General features: G+C 41.2%; 1 protein-coding gene across 5 annotated transcripts in view; it reads left to right on the forward strand.

The window, feature by feature from the left end:
• The first annotated feature begins 354 nt into the window (after nt 1-354).
• Nucleotides 355-23989, forward strand: part of APC (APC regulator of WNT signaling pathway) — a 132226-nt gene continuing 108591 nt past the window's right edge. For 3 of the 5 annotated variants that reach the window (XM_025296446.3, XM_025296450.3, XM_025296452.3), the window contains exon 1: nt 355-734. In XM_025296446.3, the coding sequence (XP_025152231.2) occupies nt 570-734 (165 nt within the window). In that variant the 5' untranslated portion in view covers nt 355-569. The remainder of the gene's footprint in view (nt 735-23989) is intronic. The other 2 variants (XM_025296453.3, XM_025296447.3) reach the window with 2 other exon arrangements.

Consider the following 23989-nt stretch of genomic DNA (forward strand, 5'->3'; position numbering starts at 1 on the left):
GTAAAAACAAGAACTGTGGAAATCACTCGTTCATCCCCGTCCTTTTTCACTAGCTTAGGAACACCTTTAGCGCTGAAGCCGCGTTTTACTAATCTTTCCCCAGCGCCTGTCTCGGGACCTGGCATATAGATAGGTTTTTACACAATGACTGGCTGTGGGGTGCGCAGAAGGGTCTATTAACTCGGTTGCAGTACAGTTTGAGACTGGCTACTAAGCCTGGCAGCAGCAGAGCAAGCGAGCAGACGGTGGTGCCGAAGCCGGCCTCGGCAGCAGCGGGTAGCGGCCCCCGCGCCTGCGCGGTACGGTTCCCTCGCGGCGCGGCTCGGGGAGCCGGCAGCCTAGGCGCGCGCCTGCGCAGTGCGGTCTTCCCGCCTCCAACAAGATGGCGGCGGCCGAGTAGCGCGGGGGCGGGGTGTGGCCGCCGGAAGCCCGGCCGCTGCCGGGGGGAGCCGCGGGCGAAGGCCCGGGCGCAGCGGGCCGAGGCGGGATGCTGTTCCCAGGAAGCGCCGTTGGCCACCGGTGAGGAAGGTCAAGCACAGAGCTGCCTTCCCGAGCCCCCAGCGACCCCTATGTACACCCCCCTCTGCTCGAGTGCGGTCGCCGCTTTGCCTGCTCCGGTACCGCCCTGTGCTGTCGGGTCCCGGAGCTCCGGCGGCGGCAGGGGCTGTGTCCGGCAGGAGAGGAAGCGCCCAGGCTGCGTCCGTGCTTCTGTCCGCGGGGCGAGCGTCTGGCAGGTGGGTGAAGATGCAGGCTTCGGTGTCTCCTCTTTGGGCAAAGCTTTCTCGGCTTTGCCCCGCCGTGGCTCAGACCCTGGTGGTGCTCAGCCGGACTCTGCCGCTCCCTTGTCCACGTCCCGCCCCCTCTCCGCGCCCCGCTCCAGGCCTCCGGCTGGCCCCTGGCTTTGCATGCCCTCCATTCCCACCCAGGGGCCGGGGGTCGCGGCGCCGGCCTCCCTCCGCAACCTTTCCTGGCTCCTGCTGAAGCGTCAGCCCTTGCAAGCGGTCTCTCCTTTGCGTTAGGTGGGTGGGTCGTCTGCCTGTTTTAGTCACCTCCCCATCTTCCTGGTTTCGACCTTCTTGCTTCCTTGAGAAGTCTTTTAACTGTCTGGAAAGCTTACCCTGGCTTATAGACTTACAAAGAAAAGCTTGCTATCCAGACGCCAGTGGATTTTGTTCATCTTCTTGGGGGAATCCAGGCCCCAGGAGACTGGGATGGTTTTGGGAATTTGACCATCGAACTCCTGCAAAGTTGAGGAATGGTGCCAGTGACGGCAAGTGATTCTTCATCTAAATTAATCCTTTTCTGACTACAGCAAGTCTTTGGTCTCTAAACTTTGGTAGGGGGGCGGGGGGACATATGTATACTAGATCCAGGGAAAGAATTGAGAAGTGGTCCTGTTTTAAAAGAAGGCTTTATGAAGGTAAGAAATGTAATAGCCCAAGAAAGGATCAGTGATTTTAGTGATTATTTTATTCACTGTTAGTCTAAATTGTCCACTGAAGCTTCAAAATCTTGTGTTGTCCGAGCCCTTTGTTTTATTTGGAAAGGACTAAAATTGAGAAAACGCTTTTTAAACTTGAAACTTCTCAGATTTCTTGGATTCTCAATTGTTATTAGTACTACTTGATGATCCTTATTGTACTTGATATTTTCTGCAAAATTTAGGTTGTGCCAGTGTCATTTCTTCTTTTATTACTAGGGCAAGAGTAGTCAGAATTAATGGTGTAAAAAGTGCAAAGTGAAGGAGGGATGTAGTAGTGGAGGAAGTTGCCATGTCTGATTTTTCCCATTTTTTCCTGTAATTGGATAATGTGTCAAGAGCAGCAGAATGGTAAAACATGAGATTATGAATACAAATGATAACTTGTCCATTGAGATTGCAATGGGTGGACCTTTTAAAATTAAATTGAGTGATATCCTTTTTTTGAAGCCATGCTAGGTGCTCTCCAGAGTTACCAAAGCACAAACTGTTGTTGCCTTATTGGAATTCTGTGCTAAAAAATCTTTTAACAGGTGGGTTACAATTGGCCTGACAGATTTAACTTCTCATTCTACCTCCTGACACACATCTGCTTTAACCTTTATCGTAGACTTTTGTCCTCTTGATGAATTTCTTAAATTTGGAGATAGAATTGTTCGTTTTAAAAGGAGAGGAGATATTTTAAATGTTTGATTCCTGTACGGGCAGACTCATTCACTTGTTTGTTGGTGTGCTGTGCTGAGTCGCTTCAGTCATGTCCGTCTCTTTGGGACCCTGTGGACAGCTGGACTCCTCTGTCCATGGGAATTCTTCAGGCAAGAGTATTGGAGTGGGTTGCCATTTCCTCCTCCACAGGGTATTCCCGACCCAGGGGCCGGGCCGCACCTCTCACGTCTCCTGCACTGGCAGGTGTGTTCTTTACGACTAGAGCCACCGGGGAAGGCTGTTGGTTTCCTGCACCCAAGGACTGCGTGTCTTTAGAGGTGATTGTCTCTCAATTCTGTGCTTTTAGCTGAAAGGATAGTGCTGAGCCCTAGTCAGTAGCTCATTGCCTGAGGCATTGTGTCAAGACCTGTCTGACCACAAACAATCCACTCTTCCACACTTACAGAACCTGTTTTCTCTCTCTTCCCCTCTTCCTCTCTTTAGGAGCCCTCCCATCTTTGTGTCTCTATTCATTCAATTTGTTAGCCTTCTACTCTTTTCATTTGCCTCCCCTTGTCACCAGGGTCCCATGGTCATCAGTTTTTACCAGCCTGCCATTGATACCTTACTTAGAATACTTAACTTTATGTCAGTTTATCTTTTTAGTGCCCAGTTCTGAACAGGCGTCATCACTTTTTGATCTGTGAAGGATACAGGAGACAGTTGTGTGAGGATTTTGGTTTGTTTTCATACCAATTAGTGTTCTGTTATCTTCCAAATCTTTAATGTCGGTTGTGTTTTTTTTTTTGTTTTTTTTTTTTTGTCTTACTTCATGAAAGTTTTTATAGCATATAACTTTATCTTTTCCTTTCCTGAGAAAAATCTGAGGTATAATCTTTTTTATCCTGATATCATTTCTTTATTTACCCTTATCTGAAAAGAAGGAATTCTCCTTTCTTTTCTTCAAGAGCAACCTTCTCCAGATGTGTCCATGATATCCCTCTCTATCTTTCTTTCTCAGTAATTATCCATTAACACTCCTTTTTAAGTCTTGTTCTCTCTAGCCTACATACACGCTTAAATATATCTTTGCCAGGGCTGCCAAACACAGTGCTGTGTGCCGTGCAACTCACAGAAGCCAGTCTGAATTTTGAGCCTGCTGTGCCACTGTATTTTTATTCTTTAATCCTAGGAGCCTGGTATAGTTGTTCAGTTGCTCAGTGGGGTCCAACTGTTTTCAACCCCATGGACTGCAGCATGGCAGACTCCTCTGTCCTCCATTATCTCCCGGGGTTTGCTCAAATTTATGTTCATTGAGTCGGTGACACTACCTAGCCATCTCATCCTCTGTCACCTCCTTCTCCTTTTGTCTTCAGTCTTTCCTAGCATCAGGGTCTTTTCCAGTGAGTTGGCTTTTCGCATCAGGTGGCCAAAGTATTGGAGCTTCAGCTTCAGCATCAATCCTTCTAATGAATATTCAGGGTAGATTTGCTTTAGGATTGGTTGATCTCCTTGCAGTCCCGGGACTCTTAAGAGCCTTCTCCAGCACCACAATTCTCAATTCTTCGACACTCAGTCTTCTTTATGGTCCAACTCTCACATCCGTCCGTGACTACTAGAAAGACCATAGCTTTGACTATATGCACTGTTGTCAGCAAAATGATGTCTCTCCTTTTTAGTATGCTGTTGAGGTTTGTCATAGAATTTCTTCCAAGGAGCAAGCATCTTTTAATTCCATGGCTGCAGTCACCATCCACAGTGATTTTGGAGCCCAAGAATATAAAATCTATCACTGCCTCCAGTTTTTTCCCTTCTATTTGCCATGAAGAGATGGGACCAGATGCCATGATCTTAGTTTCTTGTATGTTGAGTTTCAAGCTAACTTTTTCATGCTCTTCTTTAACCCTTATCAAGAGGCTCTTTAGTTCCTCTTCACTTTCTGCCCTTAGAGTGGTATCATCTCCATATCTGAGTTGGTTGATATTTCTCCCATCAATCTTGATTCCAGCTTGTGCTTCCTCCAGCCCAGCGTTTCTCAAGATGTACTTTGCATATAAGTTAAATAAGTAGGGTGACAATATACAGTTTTATTGTATTCTTTCCCAGTTTGCAACCAGTCAGTTGTTCAATGTCCGGTTCTAACTGTTGCTTCTTGACCTGCATATAGGTTTCTCAGGAGGCAGGTAAAATGGTCTGGTACTGCTATTTCTTTAAGAATTTTCCACAGTTTGTTATGATCCACACATTCAAAGGCTTTTGCACAATCAGTGAAGCAGAAGCAGACGTTTTTCTGAAATTCTGTTGCTTTCTCTATGATCCAACAAATGTTGGCAGTTTGCTCCCTGGTTCCTCTGCCTTTTCAAAACCTAGCTTGTACATCTGAAAGTTCTAGGTTCACTTTCTTTTGAAGCCTACCTTTAAGGATTCTGAGCGTAACCTTGTTAGCATGTGAAATGAGTTCAGTTGTATGGTGGTTTGAACATTTCTTTGACATTACCTTTCTTTGGGATTGGAATGAAAACTGTGACCTTTTCCAGTCTTGTAGCCACTACTGAGTTTTCCAAATTTGTTGACATATTGAGCATAGCACTTTAACAGCATCATCTTTTAGAATTTTAAATAGCTCAACTGGAATTCCATCACCTCCACTAGCTTTGTTGGTAGTAATGTTTCCTAAGGCCCCCTTGACTTCACACTCCAGGATGTCTGGCTCTAGGTGAGTGACCACACCAACTGGTGTACTGTTCTGTGTATTTGTGCCACCTCTTCTTAATATCTTCTCCTTCTATTAGGTGCTTACCATATCTGTCCTTTATGGTGCCCACCATATCTGTCCTTTATGGTGCCCATTCTTGCATGAAATGTTCCCTTGATGTCTCCAGTTTTCTTGAAGAGATCGCTAGTCTTTGCCATTGTGTTGGTTTCCTCTATTTCTTTGCATTGTTCATTTAAGAAGGGCTTCTTATCTCTCCTTGGTATTCTCTGGATCTCTGCATTCAGTTGAGTCTATCTTTCCCTTTCTCCTTTGCCTTTCCCTTCTCTCCTTTCCTCAGCTCTTTGTAAAGTCTCCTCAGACAATCACTTTACCTTCTTGCATTTCTTTTTCTTTGGAGTAGTTTGGTCACTGCCTCCTATACAGTGTTATGAACCTCTTTATGGTGATGAACTTTTTATATAAACTCATATACAAACATATGAACCTCTTTTGGTGTTATGAATCTGGTAGACGCTTTCTCTACCAGATCTCATCTCTTGACTCCATTTGTCACCTCCACTGTATAATCATAAGGGATTTAATTTAGGTCATATCTAAATGACCTAGTTGTTTTCCCTACATTCTTCACTTTAGACCTGAATTTTGCTATTAGGAGCTCATGATCTGAGCCACAGTCAGCTCCAGGTCTTGTTTTTGCTGACTGTATGGAGCTTTTCCATCTTCAGCTGCAAAGAACATAATCAATCTGATTTTGGTATTGACCATCTGGTGATATCCATGTGTATAGTTGTCTCTTGGTTGTTGGAAAAGGGTGTTTGCTATGACCCGCATGTTCTTTTGACAAAACTCCATTAGCCTTTGCCCTGTTTTTGCACTCCAAGGCAAAACTTGCCTGTTAATTCTGGGTGTCTCTTGACTTCCTACTTTGTATTCCAATCCCCTGTGATGAAAAGGACATCTTTGTTTGGTGTTTGTTCTAGAAGGTGTAGTTCGAGAACTACAGCAGTTCTACTTCACAGAGCTGTTCAACTTCAGCTTCTTTGGCATTAGTGTTTGGGGCATAGACTTAAGATAACTGTGATATTGAACAGTTTGCCTTGGAAACGAACTGAGATTATTTTGTTTTGTTTTGTTTTTGAGATTGCACCCAAGTACTGCATTTAGAACTCTTATTGACTATAAGGACTACTCCCTTTCTCCTAAGGGATTCTAGCCCACAGTAGTAGATATAATGGTCATCTGAATTAAATTCGCCCATTCCCATCCATATTAGTTCAGTGATTCCTAAGATGTTCATTCTTGCCACCTCCTGCTTCACCACATCCAGTTTGCCTAGATTCATGGACCTAACATTCCAGGTTCTTATGCAATATTGCTCTTTACAGCGTCAGACTTGACTTTAACCATCAGCCACATCCACACAACTGAGCGTCATACCCGCTTTGGCCCAGCCACTGCATTCCTTCTGGAACTAGTAACGACTGCCCTCCACTCTTCCCCAGGAGCATGTTGGACACCTTTTGATTGTGGTGCTCATCTTCTGGTGTCATGTTTTTTTGCCTCACACTGTTCATGGGGTTCTCACGGCAGGAATACTGGAGTGGTTTGCTATTTCCTCCTCCAGTGGACTGCGTTTTGTCAGAACTCTTCACTGTGACCCGTCTGTCTTGGGTGGCCCTGCACAGCATGGCTGATAGCTTCATTGAGTTACACAAGCCCCTTTGCTACGACAAGGCTGTGATCCATGAAGGGGTATAGTAGGAAGAACATTTACTTTTAAGCTTCAAAGATCTGATTTTAAAGTCTACTGAAACCAATTACTGTCTGTATGGCTGTGGGCAAGTTACTGCTCAGGCTGTATTCTTTATCTATAAAGTAGAATGTTATACGAGGAGGGCATGGCAACCCAATGCAGTATTCTTGTTGGAGAATCACCATGGACAGAGGAGCTTGGTGGGCTATAGTCCATGGGGTCACAAAGAATCTGACAAGACTGAGCAACTAAGCACAGCACAGAATGTTATACTTACCTCACAGAGTTGTAATCAACGGAGTTTAACACACGTTACATGTTTTTCCAAGGGTTTGGTCCATTGTGGAGTTCTTAAAAGTATAAATTATTCTTTCCTTTGCACTCTGACTTCTTTTACCATTGCAGCACTGAAATTGCTTTTTAAAAAGTCATCTTGACAATCTAATTACCAAATCTAATGGCCTTATTTCAATCATCCTTGGTTTTCTTAGACCACTTTTGAAATATACTCTATAGGAATGAAATGATCTGATTTCTTGTTTCTTAGCTTTATAGTTCCTGATTCTCTTATGTCTCTGAAAGTTTCTTTACATTTCCTGCAGTGTCTTGATTTTGCTCTTCCCCCTAAATATAGCTGTTTCCTGTATCAGATGCAAATAGGATTTAAAAACAAAAGAAGTGTATTAGCTCAGGTAATTGGCAGGTCCTTAGGTGGGATTAGTTTAAAGGGTGGTTGGTTCATAAACTTAGCTTTTTAGTTCTTTAGTCCTCAGTCCTTAGTCAGGACTGAAGCTCTGTTTTTCTGTTTTCCTCTAAACTTTGTCCTCCCATTTGGGTTTCATGCTCAAACTGGCTTCCCTCCTAGATTAAATCCAAGTGCTTTCCGTCTTTCTCTGTAGTGTGGTGACCTTTGCGCTCAGGTTTATCCTTTCATAGTTGCATGTTTCTCTTTCTGCTCCAGGCAGCACATTCTGACACAACCACCAAAGACAGGAGGAAGTTTGCCCTCTCCTCTCTTGATGAAACCTTTCACAGAAATCCTGTATCAGATTTCATTTTGCCCTTATTCAGTTCAGTTGCTCAGTCATGTCCAACTCTTTAAGACCCCATGAATCGCAGCACGCCAGGCCTCCCTGTCCATCACCAACTCCCGGAGTTCACTCAAACTCATGTCCATCGAGTCGGTGATGCCATCCAGCCATCTCATCTTCTGTCTTCCCCTTCCCCTCCTGCCCCCAATCCCTCCCAGCATCAGAGTCTTTTCCAATGAGTCAACTCTTCACATAAGGTGGCCAAAGTATTGGAGTTTCAGCTTTAGCATTATTCCTTCCAAAGAAATCCCAGGGCTGATCTCCTTCAGAATGGACTGGTTGGACCTCCTTTCAGTCCAAGGGACTCTCAAGAGTCTTCTCCAACACCACAGTTCAAAAGCATCAATTCTTCGGTGCTCAGCTTTCTTCACAGTCCAACTCTCACATCCATACATGACCATAGGAAAAACCATAGCCTTGTCTGGACGAACCTTTGTTGGCAAAGTAATGTCTCTGCTTTTGAATATGCTATCTAGGTTGGGCATAACTTTTCTTCCGAGGAGTAAGCATCTTTTAATTTCATGGCTGCAATCACCATCTGCAGTGATTTTGGAGCCTTAAAAATTAAAGTCTGACACTGTTTCCACTGTTTCTATCTGCCATGAAGTGATGGGACCAGATGCCATGATCTTAGTTTTCTGAATGTTGAGCTTTAAGCCAACTTTTTCACTCTCCTCTTTCACTTTCATCAAGAGGCTTTTTAGTTCCTTGTCACTTTCTGCCATAAGGGTGGTGTCATCTGCATATCTGAGGTTATTGATAGTTCTCCTGGCAATCTTGATTCCAGCTTGTGCTTCTTCCAGCCCAGCGTTTCTCATGATGTACTCTGCATGTAAGTTAAATAAGCAGGGTGACAATATACAGCCTTGACGTACTCCTTTTCCTATTTGGAACCAGTCTGTTGTTCCATATCCAGTTCTAACTGTTGCTTTCTGACCTGCATATAGGTTTCTCAAGAGGCTATTACTTATGCCCTAGTTGCAAGGGGACTGGAAAAAACAATGTCTGGCATTTCAGTCTAGGAAGAAATTAGATGAATGGCTACAGGGAAGGTAACCAACACTGTCCGCAGCATATATTGATAGTATTGTGTGGAGAAGTAAGCTTAAATGAATGAGAATTTTCAGATAGTAGTAGCAGACTTAAAGCACTGCTTATCTCAAGAGCTGATATAAGCTATACTTAGGGCTGGATCAGTCATTTATATAGTCATGAATGACTAATTAAAATTGGATTATTATATAAAATTAGTATATTTGAGTGTTATATCCCACTTCTTTTAAGGTTGTTGTTAAGTACATTTACGCATGCACTGTGAGAAATGGATACATGTAGCAACTATTAGGGAATAGGTTTGTGGTTCTTAGAGATGAGAGGTATTTGGAAATCTATGAGTTTGGTTCTTTTGGTTGTCACAGTGATTGTGAGGTCTGTCCAATTACTGGTAGAGATGAGATATACCAAGTGTCCTGTGATGTTTGCCCACAAAACAAGAATTGTCCCTTCCAAAATACCAGTAGAGCCCCTATACACTGAAATAACAAGTGCTTTGGGTTTTTAAAGAATTCACTGAGATTCATTTGTATACTTATATTGCAAGTGACAGAAAACCAAATTCAGACAGTAAAGGGCATGATTAGATCTTGTCCTTGAACGTCAGCTAGGGCTTCTTCCAGTCTGAGACCATCAAGGACTTGGCTCTGTTTCTGTGATTTGTTCTGCTCTGTCATTCCTCTTGTTTTGGTTTCATTCTCAAGCTGGCTTATCTCATGGTAGCAAATTACTGGAGCACTTTCAAACTCAATACTCTCATTTTGTATGTAAAGTAAAATGAAGTATATCTTTTGTTATTTGATTTTGCAAGTATTTGTTGAGTGTCATCACTGTTGAAACTTCCCTGAGCACCTACCCCTAAAAGTTGATTACTTTCTCTGTTATGTTACAACTTAACAAAACTCTATTACATGCCATATTCTATGGTTATTATGTTTATATGTCTCATGCATTAACTTGTCTTAATTGTCTATGTATTCTTAATGTGTAGAATACTCTCTGACTTAGTGGTAGACAGTAACCATTTATGGATGAGTGAGACAGGAAGGAAGGATATGGGAAGGGGCGGAGAAGGAAATGGCAACCCACTCCAGTGTTCTTGCCTGGAGAATCCCAGGGACGGGGGAGCCTGGTGGGCTGCCGTCTCTGGGGTCGCACAGAGTCGGACACGACTGAAGCGACTTAGCAGCAGCAGCAGCAGCAGCAGAGAAACATAAGAAGTCCCCATTCCTTCCTGTTACTGAACCCTGAATTATGAACGTTGTACTCCTACCACCAAAGTATGTGTATAATGCTGTTGTGATTGAGAATGAATTAATTTGAAAGCTTTACTGAATTCTAGTAGTGTTCCGTCATTATTTTCTCAGCAAAACTAAAACCAGTTACCGTCTTTTGTTCTTTCAACAAGTATTTTTGAAAGCCTGCTGTTGGCACATAATGTAACAACAATGGTAAACAAAATAGAGCTATGTTTTCTCGGAGCTTCAATATCAGTGAGGGACATAGACATTGTTCATGTGTGCGCACTCAGTCTCACGCACGTCAGGAAGCTAACAGGTTTTGAAGCAGAATAAGATTCAGGGGATTGAAAAGTAACAGGATACTATAATACTTCAGGTAGTTTGGTGAGAAAAGGCTTTTTGAGAATCCCTTTTCTGAGTGAAGTGGATTAAGGCATGGAACTATCTGGAAGAAACTGTTCGGGTAGAGGAAGCAGCAGCTTCTGACGTGGAAGTGTCCTTGGCATGTTGGAAGAACAGCATGTGGGAGGCCATGGCTGAAGCAGAGTGAGAGAAAGGGGAGTGTGGCAGGAGAGGTGGCAGGACAGGTCGGGGGCACGTGTGGGGAGGGGAGACCAAGGAGAGTCCTGGAGGTCATTTAAAGGCTTGATTTTATTATGAGATGGAAACCATTGAAGGGTGTGAAGCATGGGAATATCCAGGTTTGACTTGATTTTTAGAGGATTACTCTGGCTGTATGGAAAATCGATTTGTATCGAGGTAAGAATGGAAGTAGGAAAATCAGTTAGGAAACTCTTAGAGTAATCTAGGTTGGAAATGTGCTTGGGCAAGGTGGTAGTGGTGGAGGACCAAAGAAGTGATCGGATTTGTGATCTATTTAGAAGGTGAAGTAAAAAAAAAAAAAACAAAAAAAAACCAGTTTATTGATGGAATTGATGTGGGGTGTGAGGCAAATAGAAATAAGGGATGGCTTTGAGTTGTTTGATGTGAGCAACTGGGTGAAAGGTGGTATATGTTACCGAATAGAAACTGCAGGGCAAGGGGTACGGGTTAGCGGGAAGCAGGTTTGGAGGATTAAATCAGATTTATTTTGGATGTGGCTTTGTTTGAAATGCCTATCAGATACTCAACTGGAGACATTGAGTATACACACACACACACACTCACACACACACACACACACACACAGAGGTATATATATATTAGCTAGGAGTTTAAGAGAGAGGTAGAGCTAGAGATAAATGTTCGGAAATTATCAAACACCTAGATGGTGTTTCGGTCCATGGGACCAGATGAAATCACCTGAGGAGTGAGAACGGAATTCATGAAACACTTGGATGTTGAAAATGGCTTCCTATATTGAAGATTGGGAGCTACTGTTTGGGACAATAATAGCATTCCGAGTATGGAGAAGATAGTGAGTAACCCTTGGAGAAAGAAGTGCAACTTGACCTGGACTTCAAAAGGATACAAAGAATAGAAAAGACTTTTTCCTTCTCTCATGCCAGGCACAGTGCCTGGCTTGCGGTGAGCATTCTACAGGTGCTGATGAATGAAGAAAAAAGGGAACAGCTTGAGCCAGAGGTATGGCAGCAGGCAAAGCCTGGAGTGTTTTAAAAGAAAGTCAGAGACCTAGAGAAGGTATTGGGTTGGCCAAAGTTTGTTCGGGTTTTTCTGTAACATGTTATGGAAAGTAGTCCCAAGTAGGATTGGGTTGGTCTATTCAAGGCTTTAAATGTTAAAATGCCAGTTGTGTTTAACTCTGTGATCTAATGATTTTCAACTGTTTCATTCGTTAGCACAATACCTTTAGTTCTTGGCCTCCTAACAAACGCTCAGTCAATACTGAGTGGCTTCTGTGGCGGCTCACTGGTAGAGAATTCGCCTGCCAAAGCAGGAGACACAGGAGACATGGGTTCGATCCCTGGGTTGGGAGGATCGCCTGGAGAAGGCAGTGGCAACCCACTCCAGTACTCTCGCCTGGGAAATCCTATGGATTGGCAGGCTATAGTTCAGGGAGTTGGAAAAGAGTCGGACACAACTTAGTGACAGAATAGCAGCAACAACAATAAAATTATTATTTCTAATGATAAGCTTTAAAAAGTTATACTTTATTATTGATATAAAATTACTTGTGACATCTCTCATAACCAGTCAGAAAATACCAGAGATAGCAGCCCCGAGGATGAAAGAGGCTTTCAAGAACTGAGGAGCCACTAGCGGTTTTATGTTAAGAGACAAACGATTATTTTGTTTTTATAAAGATAATTGCCTGAAGCCTATTTGTTGATCATTTTCTCCTTTAGCTGTCAAGGAGCAAACTGGTTTAGAATTATGGGGGCGTTAGCTAGAAAGTCTGGAGAAAGCAGTGGCACCCCACTCCAGTACTCTTGCCTGGAAATCCCATGGACGAAGGAGCCAGGTGGGCTGCAGTCCATGGGGTCGCACAGAGTTGGACACAACTGAAGTGACTTAGCAGCAGCAGCAGCTAGCTAGAAAGTCACTCAGTCATGTCTGACCTTTGTGACCCCATGGACTGTACAGTCCATGGAATTCTCTAGGTCAGAATACTGGAGTGGGTAGCCAGCCTTTCTCCAGGGGATCTTCCCCACCCAGGGATTGAACCCAGGTCTCCCACATTGCAGGCGGATTCTTTACCAGCTGAGCCACAAGGGAACTTCCCTGGTGGCTCAGATGGTAAAAGTGTCTGCTTGCAACGTGGGGAGACCCGGCTTTGATCCCTGGGTGGGGAAGATCTTCTGGAGAAGAAAATGGCAACCCTCTCCAGTACTCGTGCCTAGAAAATTCCATGGATGGAGGAGCCTTGTAGGCTACAGTTCATGGGGTCGCAAAAGAGCTGGACACGCCTGAGCAACTTCACTTTCACTTTTCACCTTCTAGCTAGAAAATTGGAGATGATGTATCTTTGGAAATCTAATTATTATTTTTAAGTTATATTATTTTAAATACTAATTATGATTAGAAGTTCTTTCTGTGCTAATTAGCATATGATAGACTTAACACAATTTAAATGTTAAAAAATAATTTATCTGAATAAAATGGTACTGAGATACAAGTTGAAATTTTAAAGTTACTCTTTGAAGGAACTTTTTAAAATATTTAGGATACTTTATTTAGGTTTGTGATTACTTTCTTCAGTTCTTATATACCCCATTACTAAAGTTTTCTGTAGTCATTAAAGAAAATTCAGGAACTACAAAAGTACAGGTGACATTCATAAGCTCATCATATGAAGAAAACCAGTGTAGTTTTGGTCTCTCCCAACCCTTCCCTCCCGCTTTCATTACCCTCCGTCCCTCTCTTCTTCCCTCTGTCTCTCACTTTCTTCTTTGTGCCTAGGGCTTTTTCCCTGTTACAGTGTAAACATGTGTATATATCTAATTTTTTTTTAATTAGGTTATATTCATTTCTTGGACTATTTGATAAATCTTATTTTTATTGACTGTATAATCCCATTGTAAAAATTATTTTTCTTAATTGTTTCCTGGAATTGGTTATTTAGTTTAGGTTTTCTATTTTATTATCATGTGGGCAGTGAATGTCTTGACACCTGGATTTTTTTTCTCTTTATCTTTTTCCTTAGAATAGGATGATAGGCAATGGAGTTACTAAATAATGTTTCATCTTAAACATTTTTAAGGTTCATGATACATGTTGCCACATTGTACAATGTCTTGTAAGCCCAATAAATGTTAATTGGTTTGAAAGTAATCCTAACTGGGTGCGGGGGTGGGGGTGGGGGGGAGGTTAGGACCTACGGAGTTGCCAAGCTTGAGTGATAGGCAAGGTTAGACTTTTATTTCCAAATATTTCTTTCTTATCTTTAATATATATTTCAAGGTGTATATTAAAAAATAACATGAAGAACTTAACATGTTACTGCAAACACACATGAAGTTATTCCTCAGGTCAAAGATGTACAACGCTGCCGTCGTCCCAGAGTGGCCTTCCAGTTCCTGGTCTTCAAGAGAAAGCTTTCAGCATTTCACTCCAAGTCTGTTTGCTAAAAGCTTGTTTCGGTTTTTTTTGTTTTTTTTTTTGTGTGTGTGTGTGTGTGAAAACCTTTATCATATTAAAGAAGTTCCCTTCTGTACCTGGTTTACTAAGAATTCTGTGTTTTGTTCTGTTTGAATTTAATTCTTTTTTTGTTGTTGTTGCAGCTTTTTATTACCATATGAATTTTCTCCTTCACTATATTAATATATTGAATTATATGTTATTAAAAATCTTAAACCTAACCTGATTTCTGAGATAAACCTAATTTTGTTTTACAGTATTACTCTTTTTATGTATTTCTGGATTCAGTTTGATAGTCTGTTAATAGTTTTGTATCAGTGAGGTGGCCTATATTGTCCTTGTCAGAATTTGAAATCAACGGTTATCTCATACTAGCCTTATAAAATGAGCTGACCGTCATTTCTATTCTGAAAAAGTTTAAGTAGGACTGAATTGTTCCATTAAATTTCTCTAAGAATCTGGCCGAGAAGCCATCTGGGCTGGTAATTTTCTTTGTAGAAAGATTTTTAATTACTACTTTGATTTCTAATTTTTCAGCCTTCTCAGATTTTCTATCTGTTGATTATTTTGGTAGTTTTCCCCCTAAGAAGTTGTCTTTTTCATCTAAACTTTTAAATTTACTAGCATAAAATTATTTATAATAAGTATTAGTATCCATTTAATGGTTGCAGTAAAGAATTATCTTTTTGTGTCTGTTATAGGCTAAAACTACCTTCGTTTTTCCTCATTCAGTCTCCCTGGGAATTGAGTAGTCACTCAAAGGAACCAAATTTTGAATCTTGTTGATTCCTTTTTTTATATTTGTTCTCTATTGCATTGATTTCTGTTCTTTATTTACTTCCTTCTATTTTTGGGATTTACTTTTTTGTTCTTTTGCTAACTTCTTGTAGTTCACTACTTTTCAGCATTTCTCCCTTTTAAATATATGCATTTAAGGCTAAGCATTTCCCTCTAAGTACTGTTTTAGCTAGCTAAATTACTCAAATTTTAATATGTAGTACTTTTATAATTCACTTTAAAATGTTTTCTAATTTTCACTGGTACCTACTTTAACTTTTGGATAAGTTGAATGTATTATATTTCTCAATTTCTGAACACATGGAGATTTTCTAGTTATTTTTGAATGTTTTTATTTCTAACAACATAAGAATGTCATCAGAGAACTCTAACAACATAACAGTGTCAGTAGAGAACAATCTCAGTGTTTCAAAGGTCTGTGATTTCAGACCTTTAAAATTTGAGATCTGCTCTGTGGCCCCAGTATACTGTTTTTTCTCTACAGCTATTGAATGTGGTGTTGTATATATTTACATTAGGTCTTGCATGTTTATCCCGTATTTCACATCTTCAGGATCTTAAGTGACCTTTTGTTTGCTTGTATCAATTACACAGACAAGGGTGTATTAAGCTATCCCATTTACCACTGTAGATATTTCCCCTTGTATTCTCTCAGCTTTTGCTTTATTTATTTGAGACAGTGCTGGTAGATGAATATATGTATACACTGTGCTTAGTTGCTCAGTCATGTCTGACTCTTTGCAACCCTTTAGACTGTAGCCCTCCGGACTCCCCTGTCCATGGGATTTTTCAGGCAAGAATACTGGAGTGGGTTGCCATTTCCTTCTCCAGGGGATCTTTTCGACCCAGGGATCGAACCCACATCTCCTGTGTCTCATGAGTTGCCAGCAGATTCTTCCCCTGCTGAGCCATCAGGGAAGCCTAGTAGATGGATGTGTAATAGTTATATCTGCTTAATGACTTACTGTTATGAAGTATTCCACTTTTATTCTGAAAGTGCTTTTTGCATTAAGGTCTAGTTTGTCTGGGATTGATACAACAACACCAGTTTTCTTTTTATTGTTTTCTAAGGCTGATCTACCTACACGGTTTAAAAAAATCATATTCTGCTTTTATGTTATCAAAGCCAGATTGTTTCTTGTCATATCATCTTGGCTGTTTCTAGCATTGTAGCATGTAACTTGCTTCAAATGTAGGCACTAATAAGATACTGAGATAATGTCTTACTTGGTTGAATTTAAAAAGTAATGAGCATGATTTTGAATAAGTACTGAAGTTGTTTTAGGTTTCTCTTATTTTAAACATTAAAAAATATAGTTTTGTCAGGAAAAGAGACTTTAAGATTTATATCCTTGAGCAGATATTACCAGCATGCAGTATACATATCAAAAACTGCAAGAGAAAACGAAATGAAAATAAATCTGCTACCCTGTCTCTTCCCTGGTGGCTTAGATGGAAAAGAATCTGCCTGCAATGCAGGAGACCCTGGTTCAGTCCCTGGGTTGGGAAAACACCCTGGAAAAGGAATGGCAACCCACTCCAGTATTCTTGTCTGGAGAATTTCCTGCACAGAGGAGCCTGGTGGGCTATAGTCCATGGGGTCACAAAGAATCGGACACAACTGAGCAACTCACAGTTTGACTTCGCACCCCTGTCTCTTAGTTACACATGTCCCCTCCACACAGGCGACCACTGTGTGATTAACACAGGTAACAGTGTAAGCACTGTGACCAGTTTCTTGTTTAGTTTTTCAAACTGTAGTCCACAGAAACCCAAATTTCGCAAATACAGCTTGTTAGATGGGCAAATATATATACTACTGTGGTAAACTCTTGGAGAGGGCAGTGGACCCCACTCCAGTACTCTTGCCTGGAAAATCCCATGGACGGAGGAGCCTGGTGGGCTGCAGTCCATGGGGTCGCTTAAGAGTCGGACACAACTGAGCGACTTCACTTTACTTTCCACTTTCATGCATTGGAGAAGGAAATGGCAACCCACTCCAGTGTTCTTGCCGGAGAATCCCAGGGACGGGGGAGCCTGGTGGGCTGCCGTCTATGGGGTCGCACAGACTCGGACACGACTGAAGCGACTTAGCAGCAGCAGCAGTGGTAAATTCTAATTTGTGTTTTCGTCAAAAGGTAGCATTCTGGAACATGACATACTTATGAATTTTAAATTATAATAATAACTCTCATTCAAGCTCCAGAACAGTTTTTTACTTCAGAAGTTACAAAGCAGATACTGGAAGAGGATAAACAGCTTTCTGCTTAAATCTGATTACCCAGTCCTTCAGTTTGGAAATCCTACTGGTTTGGACTTTAACAGAAGTGGTCCCATGGTTAAAGATAATTGGGAAAAATCTGACAAGGATGGCTCATTTGCTAGTTGCTCAAGGGGGTGGCTCTGAGGAATTTCTGTTACGGATTACAGTAAGGTGAAAGAATATGTGTATTTTGCTTATTTTCTGTCTCCATGAGCAACAAATGCTGAGTAGGGCTAGAGGATCTGCTTCCGGGGTCATTCACTCATTTGGCTGGCAAGTTGGTAGTCATTGTAAGGACACTCAGGTAACCTTATGGAAAGGCCATCCTGGGACCCAGATGTTGACCTTTGCATGAGGTTTCCTGAGTGTCCTTATACCACAGAGGCTGGCTCCACAGTAAGCAGTGTGAGAGACCAGGGTAGAGGCTGCAGTGCCTGACAGTGACCTAGCCTCAGGAGTCACACGCTTCTGCAGCGTTCTGTTGGTCACTCGTGCATGTGCTCAGTCATGTCCAGTTCTTGGTGACCCTGTGAACGGTAGCCCAGCAGGCTCCTTTGCCCTTGGGATTTTCCAGGCAAGAATAGTGGAGTGGGTTGCCATGTCCTCTTCCAGGGGATCTTCTGACCCAGGGATCAAATTTGAGTCTCCTGCATTGGCAGGTGGATGCTTTACCACTGAGCCACCTGGGAAGCCATTGGTCACTCGGGTCAGCTCTATTCAGCATCGGAGAACACTATGCAAAAGCTTGAATATCAGAATTTAAAGATTATTAAGGATAGTCTTTGAAAGTGGCTATAGTATCACTCCCCATTTAAATAAGGATTGGATCAGCAATCTTATATTTGGTGTTTATGGTAATCTCAAGGTGAATTTATTCAAAAAAGTCGAACACTTTTAGGATGCTGCATACTTTTCTGTTATTTATGCATTGCTCAGGAAAATGCCTGTTTGATTGCCAACATTTTCACAGTGATTTATTTTTTGTTGTAACTGATGCCTGATAAGAACAAAATTCACATAATCTGGGAATATCTAAAGAATTAGTATTCTGGCTTCCTCTTAGAAATTGTAGCATACATCCTCGAGCTTTAATATGGTGCTGAAATCTTGCCTGCCTTATCTATTGATGTTACTTTAATCTAGCCATTGGATCCAGATGTCATTCAGAACTTTGACTGTATATGGGCATTTTCATTCAGAAAATAATGAATTCCAACTATGCTATGCTATGCTAAGTCACTTCAGTCGTGTCCAACTCTGTGCGATCCCATAGACAGCAGCCCACCAGGCTCCCCCGTCCCTGGGATTCTCCAGGCAAGAACACTGGAGTGGGTTGCCATTTCCTTCTCCAATGTATGAAAGTGAAAAGTGAAAGTGAAGTCGCTCAGTCGTGTCCGACTCTTAGCGACCCCATGGACTGCAGCCTACCAGGCTCCTCCGTCCATGGGATTCTCCAGGCAAGAGTACTGGAGTGGGGTGCCATTGCCTTCTCCGGAATTCCAACTATACTGTTCACAAAATAAGGAGGTGCGAGTGGTAAAGAACCCACCTGCCAATGTAGGATATGTAAGATACGTAGGTTCCATCCCTGGGTCGGGAAGATCCCCTGGAGGAGGGCATGGCAACCCACTCCAGTATTCTTGCCTGGAGGATCCAATGGACAGAGGAGCCTGGTGGGCTACAGTCCATGGAGTCAAAAGAGTCAGACACAACTGAAGTGACTTAGCACATACATACTTAGGCTGCTGTAATAGTATGGACGAACAAGGCTGCCACTGTAAGAGGCAAAAAAAAAAAAAACTGTCCATGTATTCTTGTGAGAGAAATCTTCAGAGGAGTAAGAATTTGAAGATTTAAGTCTGGTAGGGAGAGGGCCAGGAAATGTGTGAATCAAGTATCTGTTTATTTTAAATGTATCAGATATCCAAGTGAAAAATAGATAGTTGGATATTCACAGAAGAGGGTTAGGATTTAAATTTGAGATTTAACATCATTAGATGACGTTAAAAGCCTTGGGAGTAGGTGAGAAAACAGTGAGGAGAGAAAGCAGTCCTGGTACAAGTCCTCAGGCACTCATGTTTTAGGAGGGGCTTGAAAAGACAAATCAATAGAGGAAATCAGAGGGAAGAGGAAAACCAGGAGAGCATGTCGTAGAGGACAAGAGATGACATCTACTTCAAGTAGAAGAGAGTGGTCTGCCTGGCCTAATTCCCAGGCGGTTACTGTTCTAAGATGAGGGCAATGGAATTAGGCCACTGGGTAGTCATTAGTGACCTTGACAATTGAGCTTCAGGAGATTGATTAGGATTAGGGCAGGTTAAAGAGTGAATTAAAGGTGAGAAAATAGGGATAGGAAATGAAGGCCACTAGATCAAGAAGTTTTGCTGTGAGTAGAACAAAGAAATGGTCATATCTAGTTGGTGGGGGGCGGGGGTTGGAGGTGAAGGGGAGCTAAGGTCAAGAGAGGGATTTCCTGACCCAGGAATTGAACCCAGGTCTCCTGCATTGCAGGCAGATTCTTTACCATCTGAGCTATAGGGAAGTCCCAAGGAATTTCTTAATAATATAATAAGAATTATATAATAGAGCACGTTTGTTCACAGTAATGGTCCAGTGGAAGAGGAGAAACTGACTACAGGAGAGAGAGGGGTTAGTCAGTGGTTTTCTTGAAAAGACAAGAATAGCTGGACTCCATGCCCACGTTAGGGTATTGATCTTTGATAGAAGTAGTGCTGCTTTTTCCATTTTAATAGAAGAGAAGCAGTGTAGAAGCACTGCAGTTCTACCGATCTTACAGGACTTGGCCAAGAAAGTTTTTTAAAAGATTTATGAAGTAAATATAAAGTTTTAGTTTTTAAAACATTAATCTATATTGAAAGAAGGAATTAAATTTATTAGTTTGCCTTGATTTTCCTTTCTCTCTTTCACTTTTAGAGTATAATGTTAAGTGTTCATGTTGAACTCTTATTGTGATTCATTCTCTTAATCTTTAAAATGAATCTGTATATTAGATCTGTTGTGAGTAGTCCAAGTGACCCAGAGGTTTCTGATTTGATTAACACAATCCAGTAATGCCAGGTAGATTTTGTTTCATCATTTTACTTAAGAGTAAATTTGGATTGTTTACCCTGTAATAGAAAACATTTATCTTCAGATATTCAGAAGTGAAATGATTTTATAGTCTGTGCATTGCCTTACATGTTTAGCATTGCCTTACATGCTAAACTTCAGCATAAAGCAGGAGGGAGGGATGATATTAAAAAAGCAGGAAATGGTAGAATAGAATTAGGCAGTGCTATCTGCAGTGAGTATATAAGGTATTGAAAAAGTCATTGTTTTCTCATCCAAGGTAAGAACTTGAGGATACCGTGTAAGAATAAAAGTCTTGACCCACGTATTTGGTTTGAGCTTCTAATAAATAAACATCATTATCAGGCCATAAATGTATTCTTGCATATATAGTAGGTTTTATTTTTAATGTCAATTTAAAAATTGGATTTTTTATTATCAAATCAAATGTATTTCAAGGGCTCATTTGTGTGTTATAAATTGATAAATGATTGGCCAAGTGATCTAAGTATTTTATTTTAAATGTTAAGGTGATGGTAGTTTTAATTATGTTTTGGAAAAAAGGCAGTTTTTAAAAAACTCATTCTCTGTGCTCCTTTTTCTTGAATTCACAGTGATACCATAAACATTTGGTGCTGTTTTGGTAATTTAAGTCCCTGAACTCAGTGTTGAAATCTCATCTTTATGGAGGAGGGTTTATAAGTTTGTGTTGTAAATTGTACCTTTGGGAGCAATGTTATAGCTGTTCTAGGTTTTTAGAAAAGATCAAAGCTAAAAACATTAAACAAGACATAATTTTAAAAAGACACATGGGCAAACATAAAATTCTGCTTTAAACATTTAGTTTTTAAAAAATTAATCAGAATTTTTTTTCCCCAGACGAAGGATAGCTTAAAACATTGCATGACCAGAAACTGGAATTTCATCAGATTAGAGCACATTAAGAATTTAGAAAAAAAGTTTCCTTTACTAAGGAGGAGATGTTTGAATATTTGTTAATTGGGTAAAATGATTGTCAAAGGTGATTTTTTAGTTTTTTGTCTTATTAACAACATAAATTAGTAAGTATGCTGTCAAAATTGTCAAAATAAGACTAATTAAAACACAGTTAAATTTCTTATAGAGTGTAAAATTTTGTGTTTTTTTCCTGTTACTATGTTTTTCAATTGAAAAAGTCTTTGGTCATTAATTTTAACTATAAATTAGTAGTATATGCATATAACGCCTGGTTGTTTCTTCTCTAGAGTAGGAAATACCAACTGGTTCTGTTAATTTTTGTAAATCTTGCCATAATCATGTATCCTTCCTTATTTGAAACATCTGTATTTTTCATTGCCTATAAGAAGATGTCTAAAATCTTTAACCTACCAGACAAAATATAAAACTGCCCTAAAATATTCCTCAATCTCTTTGAAGGCTAGTTCTCTTGCTACTTTCTATCTGAACTCCTTCTTGATTGCCTAGCCAGAAATTATCAGATTTCTCATCCTTTGATACAGATGTTACCTTGTATTAAAACTTCTCTTGTGCACATTTGTAAGTTGATATCTTACTCTTCTTTGTGTCATCTGCATTCATACATTCAACAGTGTTATTGGATATCTGCTGTGCACCAAACACTGTTCTAGGTGTGAAGGCAGCATCAGTGCATGAGAATCTAGGTTCCTATCCTCATGAAATTTATATTCTAGCTTGGAAATAATGATGAGGGAGAAAAAAAATTAAATAAACAGATAGAAGCATAGAGCCTTTTAGATCTTAATTGTTTTGAGGAGAAAACAGTATATATGATAGAAAGTTTAAGGACAGTACCAGTGTTGATTTGGTGGTGATGGAAGATCTCTTTGAAAATGTGACGTTTACACCAAAGCTGAATGATAAGGGTGCAACAGTCATCTGAAGATTTGGGAGCAGGGTTCTCGAACTGAAAGACAGACAATGCAGAGGCATTAGAGAGAGGAAAGAAGGGGGGAGGTGGGGGGAGAGGGTGGAAATGGAAGTAGGAGGTAGGTTTTACAGGGTCTTGTAAGCAGAGGTAAGGGATTTGGAATTTATTCTAATTTAATTTCGAAGCCCGTGAATTGTTGTTGTTTAGTCGATAAGTTGTGTTTGACTGTGCAGCCCCATAGACTGTAGCCCATCAGGCTCCTCTGTCTGTGGGATTTCCCAGGCAAGAATACTGAAGTGGCTTGCCATTTCCTTCTCAAGGGGATCTTCCCCACACAGGGATCAAACCTGCATCTCCTGCATTGGCAGGCGAATTCTTTACCAGTGAGCCAGCAGGGAAGCCCAGCTTTTAAGGGTTCATGTGATTACATTGGGCCCACCCCAGGTCACCCTCCCCTCCTTTATTGCGAGTGCACTGTACAACCAGCACAGTATTAGGCACTGATGTGTTTTCTTGAGCAAGCAAAGATTTTAATCCAGAAGCCACGTAAAAACAAGGCAGAAGTGACCTACATTCTCAAGGAAAGTCCATGTCAAAAGGTCCAGGACCACAGTGCTCTGGAACTGGCCTGCTTGAATCACAGGACTTTGACTGTGGTTGTAAGAGTTATTCCTTACAAGTTACAAGTTAACTTTCTCATGTCTCTCAGTTCAGTTCAGTTCAGTTCAGTTCAGTCACTCAGTTGTATCTGACTCTTTGCGACCCCATGAACTGCAGCACACCAGGCCTCGCTGTCTATCGCCAACTCCCAGAGTCCACCCAAACCCATGTCCATCGAATCAGTGATGCCATCCAACGGTCTCATCCTCTGTCATCCCCTTCTCCTGCCCTCAATCTTTCCCAGCATCAGAGTCTTTTCAAATGAGTCAGCTCTTTGCATCAGGTGGCCAAAGTATCAGAGTTTCGGCTTCAACATCAGTCCTTCCAGTGAACACCCAGGACTGATCTCCTTTAGGTTGGACTGGTTGGATCTCCTTGCAGTCCAAGGGACTCTCAAGAGTCTTCTCTAACACCACAGTTCAAAAGCATCAATTCTTCGGCGCTCAGCTTTCTTTATAGTCCAACTCTCACATCCATACATGACCACTGGAAAAACCATAGCCTTGACTAGACAGACCTTTGTTGACAAAATAATGTCTCTGCTTTTTAATGTGCTATCTAGGTTGGTCATAACTTTCCTTCCAAGGAGTAAGCGTCTTTTAATTTCATGGCTGTAATCACCATCTGCAGTGATTTTGGAGCCCCCCAAAATAAAGTCAGCCACTGTTTCCCCATCTATTTCCCATGAAGTGATGGGACCAGATGCCATGATCTTCATTTTCTGAATGTTGAGCTTTAAGCCAACTTTTTCACTCTCCTCTTTCACTTTCATCAAGAGGCTCTTTAGTTTCTCTTCACTTTCTGCCATAAGGGTGGTGTCATCTGCATATCTCAGGTTATTGATATTTCTCCCGGCAATCTTGATTCCAGCTTGTGCTTCTTCCAGCCCAGCGTTTCTCATGATGTAGTCTGCATATAAGTTAAATAAGCAGGGTGACAATATACAGCCTTGACGTGCTCCTTTCCCTATTTGGAAGTAGTCTGTTGTTCCATGTCCAGTTCTAACTGTTGCTTCCTGACCTGCATACAGGTTTCTCAAGAGGCAGGTCAGGTTATCTAGTATTCTCATCTCTTGAAGAATTTTCCACAGTTTGTTGTGATCCACACAGTCAAAGGCTTTGGCATAGTCAATAAAGCAGAAATAGATGTTTTTCTGGAATTCTCTTGCTTTTTTGATGATCCATCGGATGTTGGCAATTTGATCTCTGGTTCCTCTGCCTTTTCTAGAACTAGCTTGAACATCTGGAAGTTCACGGTTCATGTATTGCTGAAGCCAGGCTTGGAGAATTTTGAG

The sequence above is a fragment of the Bubalus bubalis genome, chromosome 11 (assembly GCF_019923935.1).
Source record: "Bubalus bubalis isolate 160015118507 breed Murrah chromosome 11, NDDB_SH_1, whole genome shotgun sequence".
NCBI classification, from domain to species: domain Eukaryota; kingdom Metazoa; phylum Chordata; class Mammalia; order Artiodactyla; family Bovidae; genus Bubalus; species Bubalus bubalis.